Source organism: Phoenix dactylifera, chromosome 11 (genome assembly GCF_009389715.1).
Source record: "Phoenix dactylifera cultivar Barhee BC4 chromosome 11, palm_55x_up_171113_PBpolish2nd_filt_p, whole genome shotgun sequence".
Taxonomy (NCBI): domain Eukaryota; kingdom Viridiplantae; phylum Streptophyta; class Magnoliopsida; order Arecales; family Arecaceae; genus Phoenix; species Phoenix dactylifera.
Window position 1 is genome coordinate 20,912,956 of NC_052402.1, and position 16,831 is coordinate 20,929,786.

Here is a 16,831-nt window from a genome sequence, read left to right on the forward strand (position 1 = left end):
TTACTTTATGTCACTTTAGCTCGGTGGATATATATATGTTAGAAAACCACTTCAAGTTATGCTAGTAATTGCAATGTATTGTGCTCGCAATAAATTTCAGTTGTGATTAAGTGCAGATTAGGATCTCAGATGCATCATGAATGACAATATTCAACATGCAGTACACATAGACTAAGCATAATTTTTTTGGTACGTTTGTGCATGTACGCAGGTGTGAATGTGTCTGTCCTGAAGTTATTGTGATTGTAACGATGTTAGATCATCATTAAAAACATTCATATATGGAACGAGCTCATAACTCTAAACAAGCAACAAAAGAAAGAGCGAGATCTCAGCTCATTTAAACTTTTATTAATATCTTTTTTTCTGGCAGGGAACTGATCTTTTATTCCAATGCAAACCAGCACTCGACATCATATGCAGTTGGAGGCCTGCAACAAACGATAGATCGTGCGATTGGGGACGATGTAGAACACGTCGCCAGTCATCAGAAGTGCGTCAGGCCGGACCACCAACCTTGGATTCTTAAACACGTCTGTCCCGGTGATGGAATGCCTTGGGTTTTTTGCCATGATGTCCGCTGCCGCCACCGGCTGCCGGTGGACCTCCACGAACCCGCCGGGGTGCACGAGCTTCAGAACGCCGCGTTCCCTCCCGGCGACGCCCATGGCTGGGCTCTCCTCTCCACCACTAGCTTAATGCGAACTAAGCAGTGATGAAGAGAAGCGCACGGAGTTAATGATTACCCATCTGAGCCTTTTATAGCTGAAGTTGGCAGGTAAAACAAGCGAGTCTTTTGGATACTCTTGTAGGTTTCGTTCATGAAAGTTAATAAGGATTTTGTTTGATGATTAGACTTTGTTCGAAGGTTTGTTTGTGTCTTGTTATCACCTAGCTTCTTGGATTTAATATTGGGACGGGTTTGTGTGCAACGGCAGAATCCATGCTCCGTCTCGCTGTCTGGGTGGCTTCTTGCTAAAGGTTCGTTGATGCTGTCCAAGCTTTTACCTGAGATGATGGTATGCAAACTATTATTTGGAGCAGGATCTATGGCCTAGACAGAACAAAAGAATAGGGTAGAGGGACCCCTTGTGATATAATTTTTACTAATTTTTTGCAGTACATGGATGCATGGTTGATTTTAACTAAGCAAAGTAGGCAGACGATTGGGTGAATGGAACTATGTACCCAAGGATTAAGCAATACTTTTTTATCACCTTCCTGAATTTGAAGTGTTATTCTTTTATATTCTTGCAGATATCATGATGATAAAAATGATAATGTCATATTAGCAACTACAATTTTGGGTTCCATAAATTAATTTTGTTAGCAATGCTAGACTCTTTTCCCACTTTTCTATATTACAGAACAGGGACATAGCCACTGAAATCCTCTGTCCATTTAGAATAAACTATTTTCTCCAAGGTACAGCCCTGGGTACACTCGGTACGGAGGCCGATTCGATATACCTAAAATCAGTATGTTTCCGTACTGCATACCGGTATTGAATCTGTATAGTTCGGTATATTCTATATCATCCTATTTGGTATGGTATGGCATAGCTTGATCCTCTCAATTAAATAATAAAATTTAGGATGACAGCCATTTGGCACATACCCTAGAGTAGGAATTTTCTACAACCAAGATTATGTAGGACAAACTTAGAAAAGCAGCTGTGCATGCATGGCTTCAAAAATTTCCATGGATAGCCTCTGATCCCTGATGAAAATGCAATCCATGAAGAGGCACACCACCAAGATATGTGGCTTCATTCCCTAAAACGGAATGTTTAAGATTTCATCTGGGATTTATACTGTATGATCCTACAATAATTAAATTTTAAGTACATTGGAACCTAACATGTGCCCTGAGAGAAGGAAGAGGTCTTCAGCAATGCTGGTAAACTTCGTTGCATAGTGAAAATTTTATTTTTATTGGACATCTCAGCGCAATCTAAAACAAACATTCTAATTCAAAAGAAATTAAAACATATATCAGAAATTTAAAAATAATTTAATTTTTTGGAAACAAAACACTAAATAAGTTATAAATCAATCACTATTTGTATGTTGTGGATGAATTAGGTAGCATGAGATACCACCGATTGATTATCAAACAAGTGAGATTGCATAGGCCAACCCCTTCTTGGCTTCATCCAACAAGAGGGCAAGTCTAATTGCCTCTCAGGATGAGACCTAAAATCTATTTTATATTTGGAAAATGCTTGTTGGACGCTAGAATCAGATCCTATATTAGATTTTCACTATGGAGCTCATTTAGGTTATTAATTTAATTTAGTATTCTAATTACTTACAGAAAAGGCTGCAAATGGGTCGGGTTGACCTGTGACCCAACCCAACCTGACTTGACCCGCTTAGACCCAATTTGGCCCATTTTGGAGGATCGTGGGGCTAGGTCGGGTTCTAAAATTGGACCCGTTCCATTTTCTGGGTTGGACCTAGGTTCGCTGGATGCAGACCCGACCTGACCCGACCCGACCCATTTGAAATTTGGCTAATATTAGGTTTTCAATCCTCCGACTCGACCCGACTCTAATCTATAATATTATTTGGGCCAGCGGGCTGCAGCCCACGAGGGTGCAAATATAAGTTCTATGAATGGGTTGACCCGAACTGAACCCAACCAAATCCGAACCAGATCCGAATTTTTTAGGTTGGGTCCGGGTTATACATGGATCCGACCCAACCCGGATGACCCGTTGGGTCAAAAATTACAGCAGTGGACCCGACCCAATCCAACCCGATTTTCTATCGGGTCGGGTCTGGGTCTAAAATTAGGACCCGAACAAAAAACGGGGTTGGATCGGGGTCACTCATGACTCGACCCGACCCAGCCCATTTGCACCCCTACCAACAGAAGAGTGCCTCTTGAAGCATGATCTAGTTTAGAGAGGGCATTATCCTTCATTTTTTATCTAAATTGCAAACCATATCAAAGGCATAGAAACACTCCTACGGTCCTACCCCAAATTACAATCAAATCAAAACACAAATAGACCAACATGGAGCACCCACATATAGACTCACCTGATTCCCACAACACAGAAAAACTCCCACTCAATTAGCCAACTCAATTCTAAAGCTCTCAACCTTCGTTTTTCCCTCTTCCTTTCTTGGCACCAAAGTCACAAGAACGATTACAACCCCCTCAGACTTTGGATTCTCCAACAGCTGAGTCAGGCCCAACAGCAACGTTGTCTTCAGCCCCTTCCCCTTCTTGTCTTGCTTGTGCTCGTGTGGCACCTTCGTAAAGCTCCCCGCCAACTCCTTCCTGTCCGACCCAAATTTTTTATGCTCTGACGTGTTTATATACACATCAAACTTCACATGCACATCTCGCTCCAATTCGATCCCTTCGACCATCAACACCTCCTCCTCCTGGTTCTTCTCAATCCAGTTTCTCAATGCCTTTGGCCTCTTCGCTGCATGACACGCGGCAGCTTCAAGCTTTATAGGTAACTTTTTTTTAATGATCTTAGCCTGTGGTCTGTGGAGCTGCCATGGCCACCTCCACCGTTCTCGGTCTCAAGCCACGAGTCATAGTTGGCGGAGTCCTGAGTCTTGGTATTTGTGGGGGGACTAGTCGGTAAGCCGACATAAGTTCCGCAGAAAAGTTTAGAACTGGGAGCCTAAAACATGTCCGTAAAATTTCCATAGCTTTTCGGCTCCACTAGATGTTATGTGAGGACCATGTGAATGTGTGTTTAGTTCCATATCAGTTATTTGCTGGATAAATCTTGAGTACTTATACAAAATCAAAAAATCCAAATAATACATTCTCGCTAGCCTTTTTAGATGAAGTCCTGGGTTGTTACAAATGTTATCAAAGCAGAACCTAGCCCATAACCTATGTGAACTAGAGGACATTGTAGTATGAATTCATTGAGACTGACCACGGGCCAATTGTCGTACTTGTTATTAGATTTAAATGAATTCGAACCCTTAGCACGACGAGAATATTAGGGCTTAAATGGAGAGAGTATGTGAGAACTCATTTGAGCGTGTGTTTAATTCTATATCGGTTATTCACTAGGATCAAGGTAACTCAAATAATACCTTCCGGTAAGCTTTTTTGAAAGAGATTTTAGGTTGTTATACGTTATCCAACTAGAAGGGCAGGAAAACTAAAGAGTAAAGTTAGAGGGAATACAAAACTCCATCCTAATCCTTCTTACGTCCTCTTCACCCAAGACACTCTTTTTCAAGGTCAGTGGCGAAGGAAGGCTCACATGGGTGGCGTTGTCGCCCAAATAGTCTTCTTTCTCTTTGATGAGGTTAAATGCTTGGGCTTACAAAGCTCTCAAGATTCACGAGAAGGTGAAAGTGGTACCTCAGAAAGGAACCTCAACTTATATAGGAGCCTGAACGGTTTTGATTAATCCAATTATTCAAATGCTCGGCAGATGCCTTGCCATGTGGCAACACCCATACGACCTTCGACAGTCCCTCGAATCGCCACTTTAAGAGGTCTGATCATTACTTTGAAATTCTCGCTGGCAATGATGGCACCTTGGGAAGCTTGGCGGACATCGCAAAGTAATAAATGCTAAACTTGGCCCTAGAAATGGCATGAAGATCAAAAGCTAGCTCGACTCATCAGGTCGGCCGAGCAGCTCGGTTCATTATCTTAGGCTCATTTAGAGAAGTTTTTAGAGGGCCAAAAAATATTTTCTGATCTTGTAAAAGTACTTTTAGATGAAATAGAGATATTTGATAAAAATTTTGAAAAGCTGTTTTAGCTTTTTTAGAAAAATTAAAAACAACTTTTTTGGAAGAAGCTTCATTTTGGAGCTTCTCTAAGAAAGTACTTTTAGGCCCAGTCGGAAAGCTGCTTTTTTTTTTACCAAAATACTAATGATAAAATATAACAATTACACAGAACGTCTCTTTAATAATTGTTTAACCAATTTTATCACATAGTTAGAAAATTTGTTATATTATGAAAAATTAATTTACACTAAAAATTATAATATTTTATATCTTTATTATTGTATTATACTATAAATATATTATTATATTACATTACAGTAATATTATACTACGTCATATATTTATGTATTAATACTATGCAATGTTCTTTATAGTCATTTTGTCATACCAAAAGTATTTTTTTAGTTTGTTTACCAAACACATGTTATAGTTACCAATGAACACCCACCATGCGGACACTACTTTATCCAAGTCAAGTTGTATTAGCCCCAATTGACATGGTCAGAACCAACCTACCAGAGCTCGCCATGTGGCCCACCACTCCACAGGAGGTTAAGAATCATGCAACAGAAGACCGTTGCAGATCGGCCTACTATGCGTTGATCTTAGCTGTTGAGATCCAAAGTTAAGTAGTTGAGATTTGAGGTTAGTTAAGATTCTCCTCCAACAAACCCTCAATAGACAAATAAACTCTTAGGGGGTGTTTGGTAACCCGAACAAGATCACCATGGTGATCTAAGATCTCCGGTGATCCGAATGCTAGGATGATTTGATCCCCAATGATTTAAGATCAATGTGTTTGGTAAGCCATCGTCCAGTAATTAAAAATCTCCGGGTATCCATAAGTAATTTGTTTGGTATGGTATGGAGATCCAAGATCACCGACCACATAATACCACAAATACCTCTGATATATCTTAGATAGATTTTTTATGGGTTTTAAATTCTCATGAATCAAAAAAGTAAGTCAATATGCTAATTTCTATAATAGCTCCATAATTTTGTCACATATTCTACTTTTAGTAGCCCTTATCATATATTTATTAATCATATAAAATATATTATAATAAAATATTAATATATTTATCAACATATTAATTATTAATATATTCTATAAAAATCTATTTATCACTCCTATAAAATATTAATCTTATAAAAATATGTTATTTTTCATTATAAAATTAATATTTTTATTTATACTTATAATATATTTTTTAATACTAATAATTATTTTGATTAGAAAAATAAGGTAAATATGAGTAATATATTAATTATTTTTATTATATAAATATAAAATATAATAATATATTTCTACTATAATTTAAAATTATCCTTCAATAATAATATGATTAGTAATATATTATAATATAATATATATCATTAATATAATATATAATATCAACATAATATTATATATATATATATATAACTATATAATATTGACATAATATATTGATGGTATATTGATATATCAATTTTTCTGCTAAATTGAGAGGTATTTTTGTCTTTAACTTTCAACCCAGAATCACTGCTCTGGGGTGATCTTGGATTTCCGACCTTAAGGATGGGTATCCATCATCGGTTTGGGCGGTGAGTTGAAGAATGGAGGTGATTTAGAATCACCGCCACGTAAGATAACCGTGGTGCAACCAAACGCGGTGATCTCATCACCTCCACCCACATCACCCTTGATCCTGGGACGATCACTCCATACTAAACACCCCCTTAGCGGATTCTAATGAACTCCATCCATATACGCTCATCTAATGCCTGATCAAAAACTCTCTTTCTCAGACCTCTTCTATTCGTTTTCTTTCTAACTTAGGAATCAGAGGGACTTTTTCTTCCTTGTTTCAGGTCGGATCTGGAGTCCTCGCCCGAGCACAACAATCACCAACCAGTCCCTCTTCCTCAAGCTCAAAGACCGGCAATGAGTTCAAGCCGGACCTTCCCGATCTGAACAAAAATCTCACTGACCTCACAGAAAGCTCCCCATCTCAGTGCCTATCAGGCAGGCCGGGTTTCAACGGCAACAGATGGTACTTGTATCATAAATTTTCAGAATTAATGCTGTCTCTTACTTTGATCCTCCCAAGCATGCATGGCATTCTCGTTGTAGATGAGGAAGGAGGTATCGAGCTAGTGGGGTCAGCGAGGTCCCTCTAGCTCCCTCGAGGGCCTTTCAGATGGTGGGCATAGAAGAGGTTGTCCCTGATAGTAGAATTAATAGAGGCTATCCATGTCCTCGAAGCCAGGCTGGGTGCGGTTGCCATCACCAGTCTACGTCTGCATTGATCCATGGAGAACATACTCGAGTGGGCCACCACCGGGGTTTGGCCTTCTACTGGCTCGGTAGGGATTGACGGAGAAGAACCTTGGTGTTGGAGCATTGGATACTATCTGATAATATAGTTTAGAATTGATCACTTGTTAATCTGCTAGTGTTACTGCAGGTGTGAAGTTAACAGGAATCAGCTTAATGATCATTTGCTATCTTGATCCGTTCTATAAACCCAACAATCATCCATTTTGAAAGAAGGGATTGGCATGCATCGTCAAAAGATTTTGTTTTCCTAGTTCATACTGGGAGGTGAATTGTAACCTTAATTTCCTTCATTTTTTTTATTTACAAAAGAAAAATTATATGATATCTAATTTGAAACATTAAGTAGAGCTAGAAAAAGAGATGGAACTCGCATGATATTTAAATGTAAACTTAATAGTAGGAAAAAAGTGAAACTAGGGGTGGCAGTAGATCAGGTTGGGACTAATTCGGTTTATGTGTCATTAATTCTTGCTTCTCCTGGGTGAAACTTGTATTGACCCAACACTAATTAGATAATTCCTCAAATATTTCTTGATCAAACCATAGATTAAAAAAAGCAGTTCAGTGCATAAGGCTCCCACTATTACATGGTCTAGGAAGGATCAAATATATGCAGCCTTACCTCCGTATACTATTTTTATTTTTCGAACCTATGACTTTCGGTCATAATGGAGCAATCTTATTGTTGCATCAATACTCATCTTATATCTTTGAAATCATGGATACACTCCCTAAACTCCACAATTCATGTGCCATGAATGCAAGGTTGGTAAGCTAGGACCTAGACCACTTCTTACTACTGAACCTAATTTTATATATCTATAAGCTTTTGGCATAGTCAAGCAAGATAAATCTATTGGTGGACCCGGCGACCATCTGCTTATGATCATATGTGCCCTATTAATTTGATATTTAAATTTGCTTTATAAAGAAATTATAACCCTAAATGTGGTCTACCAGCTCAATTGTAGACCAGACCTATACAGCCCCCGCATGAAGCTACAATGTTTTTTAAAAAAAATCAAGAGAAACCCTCCAAGTGATTTTTTTAAAAAATTCACTGCAAAAGAAAAAAAGAAACAATAGAGAATGAAAAAGAATAGAAATAAAGGAGAAAAGAAAAGAAGAGTAAAATGATCTGCAAAGGCTTTGACGTGCAACAAAATTCAAAGAGATTTCAAGATTTTTGAGCAGCAGTGTTGGCAGCCATATGGACATGATATAAGTGGTTTTTACGGACCATATGGATCCTAGTCCCTAGAGGGACTATATGGACTCATATGGTTTTTGCTGACCTTCGGGATTAGTGCTGGCGTGGAAGTGAATGGAATTTGATTCGCGTTTTGATGTGTTTTTCCTCTTCCAGTCTTGGTTGAAAGTATTCCCTCAATAATCCCGTCATCTTGGAGCGTCTGGGTTAATAATTCCCGGCTTAATCTTTATGTATCGCTGCCTTTAGCAATAGCTAAATTTAATATTATGATTGGATATGTGCAATGGCATGGGTTTGAATCTTTGGGTTTGAGAATTTTAAGTACCTGTATTCGGTAATATTTATTGATAAGGAATCCAGGTTGTTTAATTAAAATTAGATTTTAGGCTTTTAGCATTTTCTTAAGCTTTCTAAGGTGCTCCATGCAACCTTTTAGGATGTTGTTTAGGCTATGTAGCCAACGTTAGTAGGTCTCCAAATATCCAAATGTGAATTTCTAGATTTTCTAGTTCATAGCGGTTTTGATTTTCCCATTGCAACCTCCATGCTGCTTGGCATTACTCCGCTTTGTAAATTTGGAAGTTCAAAGAGGAATGCAAACTAGAATATATTAAAACCCAACTTTTTCCAGGTTCATTATTTTGGAGGGTAATAATAAGAGATGGTAACCATGATAGATATATTAAATTTACAAAGCATAGATTGTCCTGCAGCTATCAAAGGCTACCATCATCCTTCTGGTGAATGATGTGGTCTTGGATAACCAAATCAATCCATGAAAATTTCTCTCATTCAGACCCTCTCTTTATGGATTCTGCAATCCCCTTGGAGAGACAGTAGGCGATGGACTGGATTGGGATCATAGGATTAATCCCAGCAGCACTCGGGAGCATACTCCCATCACACACATTCAACTTTCAACAAATTCAAAGTAATGGGAGTCACCGAAAGTAGGCTAAATCTTGAGTTGCCCTAGCCCCCTGACCGAATGAGGGTGTGCTTGCATACGTCCAACTAATGGAGGAGTTTGGGTTTAGGGTTTACGGTTCATGGCACTTGAGTAAACAAATTCATCATCAAACAGCCCCGTGATGGTCCACATTCATTTGACAACTTCAGCTTACTAGAAGTTGACACGTAGCTGCTGAACACTGAGAATCATGTCCTCAGAAAAATGTTCGGTTTCCATTAATTTGAATCTAACAGCTTCCATCTACTATCAGTTGTTCAAGTAATTTAGGCGATGCAACATAGCTGCTAATACAACATTCAATGCACCAACGGGGTCGTTATCATCATTCAAGTTTCACTATCACGATGAGGTCAGCAATGGAGCCAAATGCATTTGAAAAAAAGAAAAAAAGGGGCTTGTAATTCACCACATCCAAGCTTAGATGAATCAGAAATCGAATCCTGCTCACAGGACCCAAACACCGCGGAATACATTCCAAAAAATCAACAGAATTTCTGATTGGATAGCATCAATGGTCTAGCCAAATTTTTTTTCGCAATGATGACTGCTAATCTGTACCATCACTTGCCTTGAATAGGAGAAGAACAACAGAATCTCCAACAACGGGAAGATGGAGCAAGAAACTAAATCCAGAGACACTGCTCACGCCCAGCAAGGGCATGCCACAGGTTTTATTTCAGAATACAACATATTGACTGCCAGCCATCTATCAATGCAGAAATCAAAACATTTATCGAGAATAATATTTGTACAGAAAAATTTCAAATTACCTATATCCAAGGGGCAAATCATGCAAGCGCAATGATACAGCTAAATTAACTTTGACCCCATGTGTAGGGTTATGCTTACTGCAAGTATAAACAGTACTATTGTGGTATGGCTGAATTAGATTATGGGGCTTTGAAGCAAAAGACCATTTGCAGTTTATAACAATATAATAGCATGAACACAGAATATAAGAACCGAGATAAACCAGAAATGGAAGTATTCAAGTTAGAATATGAAATCCACATGACTAATACATCTTATGAGTCACTCTTCCATGGCATCTCCCTCAACAGCCTCCACCTTTCTTTCCTTCAACGGAGTGATCTTGGTAGACAAGACTTCTGAATACAATTCACCCAGGAATTAGAAAGCTACAACCCAAAAGTTAAAAATGAATAGATAAAGAAAGAAATCTAGGAGATCATTGGTGCAGGCCACTGTGACAAATATATGTCCTTTTTTACCATAAAGCCCCTGACATATTGCAAGATCTAGTAAAAGCCCCACATTAGAAAAAAAGTTATCAAACCTTCTTGTCACTATTTGCGGTCAGACCTGTGTTGTTAATACAGGTACTGAAACTCTGGTCAATATGTGATCTTTAGATTGTTTAGCAGTAATCTTCAACTTTGTTTTTCATACTTCTATATATGTTACTCATAGTTTTCTTTTAAAAAAGCTTAGAACAACTAGAGGAAATTCAATCCTTACAAATTTCATGAGAACTTTTTTGCCAATATAAATCCAAAAAAAATTCCAAGTTAGTTTATAAAATAGTCATTTGTTCTTTTTTGAGAATGATATGAAATTTGAAAAGAATATCTCCAAACCAACCCTGATATTATAATTAAATATCTTCAAATAACTCCAATATGAACAATTAACCAAATATTGAGTACTTCAGTGTTTCTATCATTATTCATGAAATGGTCATGAATAACTGAATTTTTGTTATTTGTGATTGCTACAGTTTTCTTTTTGTTGCTTCTCCCATGCTTGTTTTTGGATGTGCTTGCACTCAACATTTACAGCCTAATAATTTCTTAACAAACTGTATTGTTTTTCCAACTTCTCTCAAAACCTCAGATCAACTAGTCTTATTTTTCTTGAAAGATACAGGTAACTCTATGTATATATACACAGACATGATAATACAGGTAAACCCCATGCATATATGGATAAGAAATTACCAGTATGCCCTTTGACAAAGGAATAGCCTTTAGAACTGACATAGGTCCTTGGATTTGGCAATTGATGATTTCTCAAGTAATCTTTGTGGCCCTAATTAGCAAAAGGCAAATTAACAGATAATATTAGGAATGGCCCCATTAGAGAAAAATCAAATGTCACATCAACATGGCAGGCAATTATACAATGTATACCTTTGTTATCACACAAACATCAACATTGCTCCCACTCCCCAAGTCATTGAAGATGCCAGAGCATATTGCCTCACATACAAGTTTTATTCCCTCATCTCTCTGCAAAAGAAACACCAAAATTCAAGATTAATATGAATATTTGAAATGTTACACAAGTAGTCTTGTACATCAGAAGAAAACTCAAACTCCTCTCCTGTTCTAATTTAACATCATAAATGAACAAATTTATTGAACAGATCTCTCATCTCAGGAAAGTGTGTCAAAATACTCCATCAATGATTTGTCAAATATTTGTTGAAAATACATGTTATAACTGTTCCAGATCGCTGAATCTTTTTATGAAGCAAATTCTCTATTTACAAAGTCTATATCCATATAAAGTTCCGGGATCAAGAATTCATATTGAGCTTCTCATTTTCAACAATATTAGATTTTTACCCCTATAAATCCCAACACTTCCAGCTTTCTTGACATTAAACATTTCTTGTGGTATGTTTTCAATGTTATACATGGAATAGTTTCCAAAGCGGCAAAGATTTTCACACACACACACACACACAGAGAGAGAGAGAGAGCAAGCTGCATATGTGTATATCTAAAAACTTGATGGTTTATATCACTTCAGAGATTATCTACTACATAATTACATATGAACTAATGTAATCACTTGAATTTCATATCATTGCTAGGATTTTAGCAGCTTCAATAGGTAGGATCCTCTGAAAGCTCATGCAGGTCATCAGATTTTTCAAGACGAATGCTTTCAAAACAAAAACATATAATGGATTCTTTACAGGTCTGTCCAAAGATTTAGCATAAATTTCCCACCAATAGACATATATGAATGTAATCTACAAACATGCTAATAGAAAGAACAAAAAATGCTAAATGTGTGAGAATTCTAAATGCAACCTATTAACGTGAATTCAGTGTCCAATTCTAGACAATCACATAAATAGGGAACCTGGTTATGACACTTTCACCTGCAATAAGACTAACAATTTTTTAGGGCTGATCTACATGTTCTAATACCATGATTACCCTCAATTATGAGGGTGGAACACTACAAACTTACACATGCAATGTTCCTACTTTACTGTAATCAGAAAGCTACCTTCATGAGTACGAAAATCTCACAAGGAGCCCCAAATCTGTCATGGATAATACATATTGGCTTTACCATATGCATAACATAAACAACATATCACAATTCAGCAAACTTAGTTAACTTACAGTTAGTCCCTCTCTGAATTTTGATTCAAATACAGCCATAGCAGCAAGAGATCCAGAACCCATCGTAGCAAAAGGGAGGGTATCGGTTGAACCATGAGGATAGACCTGCATGATATATGTCCATTGCATATAGCATTCACTGTCAAGAAACAGATCAGAAATGCTTGGAGGACAGCAGACAAATTTGTACTCACTGTGTGCAAATGAGGTCCCGTAACATCAACGCCACCAAGGACCAAGGCAGCGCTAATATGCCCTTGATAACTGTCCAAAAATTCAACATTAAATTTATTTACAAATTGTGCAAAGACAATTTTAGATAGTTTCTGAACTGCCTAACCTGAAAAGGTGTGACTTTAAAAGGGTAAGGGCAGTAATAACCCTTGATTCTCGTCCAGTTGCATAACGGTGCAGCTGCAGTTGAGAGCTGACCATATCTGAAGAAAAATCAATTCCTAAGTTTAACTTCTATGAGAAGTAGGTAGTTGTCAAGTAACTTCAAATAACAGAACGAAAGCTTCAAGTCAGTATAAGTTACTGTCGTGATGCAGTTTCAACATCCAAAAACAAATTCCATGGAGGAAATTATAATTTCTATTATTTATACCAGTAACTGCCTCTGTATCAGCAGCAGTTCCTGCACCACAGCAGTAAATATTTGGTGCCATGTAATGAATCTTTTCACAATTCTTGTCAGCTACTATAGGTCCTTCAGTTGCCCTAGTATCTGCACCTAGAATAACACCATCCTGAAAATGACAATGATAGATGTTGAGATAAGCACAAATGCAAAATGATTCAAACCTAAAAGCCAAACATTGTGATGCACATTTCTATGTTATTTGTACATGTGTGTTTGCAAAATCAAGAATCATAAAGCAAATCTGCCTCCATCCTACAGCAATCAAATAAAACAGTTATAGAAAATCTTAGGAGGTATAAAAGCTGTCGAACTACCACCTAGCATGTCAAACACTTTATAGTGTCAGACTCCAGAGTCCAAAACAGAATTGTAATAGTTTTCAACAAGCAGCATATCGGCAGAAGCATGCTAGGCAGGTTTCTCTTCATATTTGTTTCAGCATAAAATAAATAGCAAGTTGCACTCAGCTTTAGATCTCTAGATGCTTACAACTAAAAAGAAGGCCTGAATTCGTCATATTGCCATTCAACTTGGAAGCCAAAAGAACATCACCATAATACGCAGTAGTCCAACTGTCTTTCCATGCATGAAGGCTCTCAAGCCACATAAATCACTGCACATAGTGCTATTGTTTGTTAATATGAGGATAATCAAACTTTTCCAGGCTCCCAACTTCTTCATGAATATACCTCTTCTCCAGGCCTTCACCTGATTCTAGCCATCCAATTATCTGAGGGATCCAACTACCATGATCCATCATTTTGGTAAAGGAATAATCATAGATCGGAAAAGGCAAACCCTGTCCCAGTAATCTATCAGTGCACAAAAATCACCCAGCAGTGCAAAAGAACAACTTCTTGTACAGTTAGAATGCCTCCAAAGCAGTAGGAACTCCAAATGTGCTCTTCAATAATGTCAATGTTTCCTTACGCTACTCCAAGATGATTTTCATGCATAATCTCTTTCGCTAGTTATATTAGCCCGTAAAAATCTTTCAAGAGCCTCTATTTAGTAGAACCTTGAATGATGATAGCAAATGTATTTTTAGATTATCTAATCATGATAGAAATTATCTACTTTAGATAGCACTCTCAACGCCAATTAACTCAATTTTCTCACTGAGGCCTTATCCAAAATGCTCTCACTAATTTTTGTTACCATTGAAGAGTTCCATTCTATCCCACTTGCATTTACTCAAAGTATAAAGTTTTTTACCAGCAAAATTCTCATCAGTAACATCAGAATATATTCTTGAAATCTACCTTTTAATGTCATTAAGGCTCACTTGAACAAATTGAACCCACTCTCAGAGTTCCTAACATGATCTACATCTCCCTCTTCCCACTAGAACCACTTTGTCTTATATGGCAAAGCCATTAACTTCTTCAAAACTTGACAGCCCTGGATAATGTCAAAAACTCAAAAAAGAGACACAGTAAATCGTCATGCTTGTTCCACAAGTAACTCTTATTGGTGAGTCACACTAGTTGCTATGATTGAATGTAATAAAAAGCAACAAAAATGTCAAAACAAAATCTTCTTTGGACTAGTAGCATAGGAAGATAAAGAAAAAAAAATCACAATCCTTTTAAGCTCTCATACCAGATAGAAAAACACGTATATTACTATCAAATGGGATAAACCAAGTTGGTGCTAGCCATGATTTGATACAGATACTGATATGGGTATTCTACATAACATTTTGGTGCTAAATATTTTATATTCTTTACTATCACATTGAATTAATTCTTTCAAAGAAACCAGAAGAAGCCTCCATTAAGTAGCTGCAGCACCCCCTCCTCATGTTTATAAATCAAGTGCCCAGTGAAAGCATGCCAAACTAGTACAGGTATCTGTTTGTCTTAACTCTTAACCATTAAGTGTACACACTACAATGGACCAAACTTGCAGATGGACAACTTTATGTACCTGAAAGACCAAGCCCACAATGGTGGTTCCAGTCTTCCTGAAAGATGGCATCTGGACCCCTTTCTTCAACAGCATATCATTTCTGCGGCATAAATCAAAGCTGAACCCACCTTTTGGTGGTAAATCTGCTGCAGCTGTTGCCATCTAAACATTTTTTCAAAAAATAAGATCAAAATAATAACAACTTGTACAGAAACTGCATAATAGATAATACTTCATCAGAAAGAAAAGCGTAAATATATAAAATTCTAAATTTTTTATAATCTATGGGAACAAGACCTGGAACTGATATCTATTTTAGGAAAAAAAATGAACATTTTAGTTTCAACAAAAGTAACATGGGTCGTCCTTAAAACCTAATCCCCAAAATTTGGAAGACAATCTGAGAGATATCTCAAGATTAAGAAGCCCATGTTATAAAAAAATCACAACTCGAGTACTAATGAGCACCCATCTGGGAGATTCCCTCAATAATATGTACGTCTAGAAAAAAAATCACTACAGACATAGTTTTCGTTCCTCCAAGAATCAACTTCCAGTTCATTAAATAACAATAAGTTTCAATCACTTCTCTGCTGCGATCTCTTTCACGTCACACTAGCAAACCTTCAAAAGCGTGACTCTTTACGGAAAAGATATCAAGGGGGAAATAAATCTCTCGTTGGCAAAAGAAAGAAAAAAATCTCTCATTTTTTACAGACGAAGCAGATTGATATGCTTACCGATCTGCTCGAGACCGTGCAAGAGATGGGCGACGTCTTGGAGGACAGAAGAATCGGACTCGCGAGGAGGGAGAGCGCCAGAGAGAGAACGGGTGTTTCTTGGAGCCGAAGAGAAGACGGAGGAATGGAGAGGGATTTCTGCGATCGGTTCTCAAACGAAAAAAAAGGGGAAAGAAGAGTTTAAAAAACCCTTTTTTTTCTGTGCGAACCGGACTAGCTTCGTAACCGAACCCAGATTGGGGCAAGTCTAGCTGGGGTCTGATCAAGCTTGGTTTGAGATCAGTTTCAAGCTTGGACTTGATAGCTTGACTTGTTTATAATTATTTCGAAGTCGACTCAAACTTAATTCTAAACCAAGCCAATTACCAGCTTTGTTAAGCAACTCAATTCAAGCTTGAGTTATGGCCTGATTTAATCTTTATTTCAAGTTTGATTTAGACCTGAATTAATATTTAATTGATTCAAAGAACGAATAAAATATACTAATTAAAACTTTAATCCAATCATTTATTATCTATGTAATATATACAACATAAATATATTTGATTCTTACCGAATCGAGTTTGATCAAGGTTGACCAAGGTGAAGATAATTTTCAACTCAGCTTGCCATTAATTTGAGCCTATTTTACTGGTTCATATTGGATTTTGTCTAGCTTCAACATGTTAGATTTCGATCTTGGCCAGATCCATTTATTTATCAATTAGGATCCAAATTTTTGCCAGGTTCAATTTGGATCTGAACTATGAACGATATCAGATCTTGTTTTGAGTTAAGAACTTAAGACTGTTTAATAAGTGTTTAGATATTGTCAACCTTGCACACACGCTCAACCTGTTTGAATTTTTTTTTTTAACCAAATTTAATTGTCTGGAGGTTATTATTGCAAGGCCCAATTCATTTTGTGGAGTG

At 37.2% G+C, this 16,831-nt stretch overlaps 1 protein-coding gene across 1 annotated transcript; it reads right to left on the reverse strand.

The window, feature by feature from the left end:
- Nucleotides 1-9,975: 9,975 nt before the first annotated feature.
- LOC103717140 (proteasome subunit beta type-7-B-like) lies at nt 9,976-16,083 on the reverse strand. Its single transcript, XM_008805416.4, has 9 exons — nt 15,920-16,083; nt 15,198-15,341; nt 13,233-13,374; nt 12,966-13,062; nt 12,820-12,889; nt 12,626-12,730; nt 11,393-11,491; nt 11,201-11,291; nt 9,976-10,351 (listed from the first exon to the last, which is right to left on the reverse strand). The coding sequence occupies exons 2-9, from the start codon at nt 15,339-15,341 to the stop codon at nt 10,275-10,277; spliced, it is 825 nt and encodes a 274-aa protein (XP_008803638.2). The 5' UTR covers nt 15,920-16,083; the 3' UTR covers nt 9,976-10,274.
- Nucleotides 16,084-16,831: the final 748 nt, after the last annotated feature.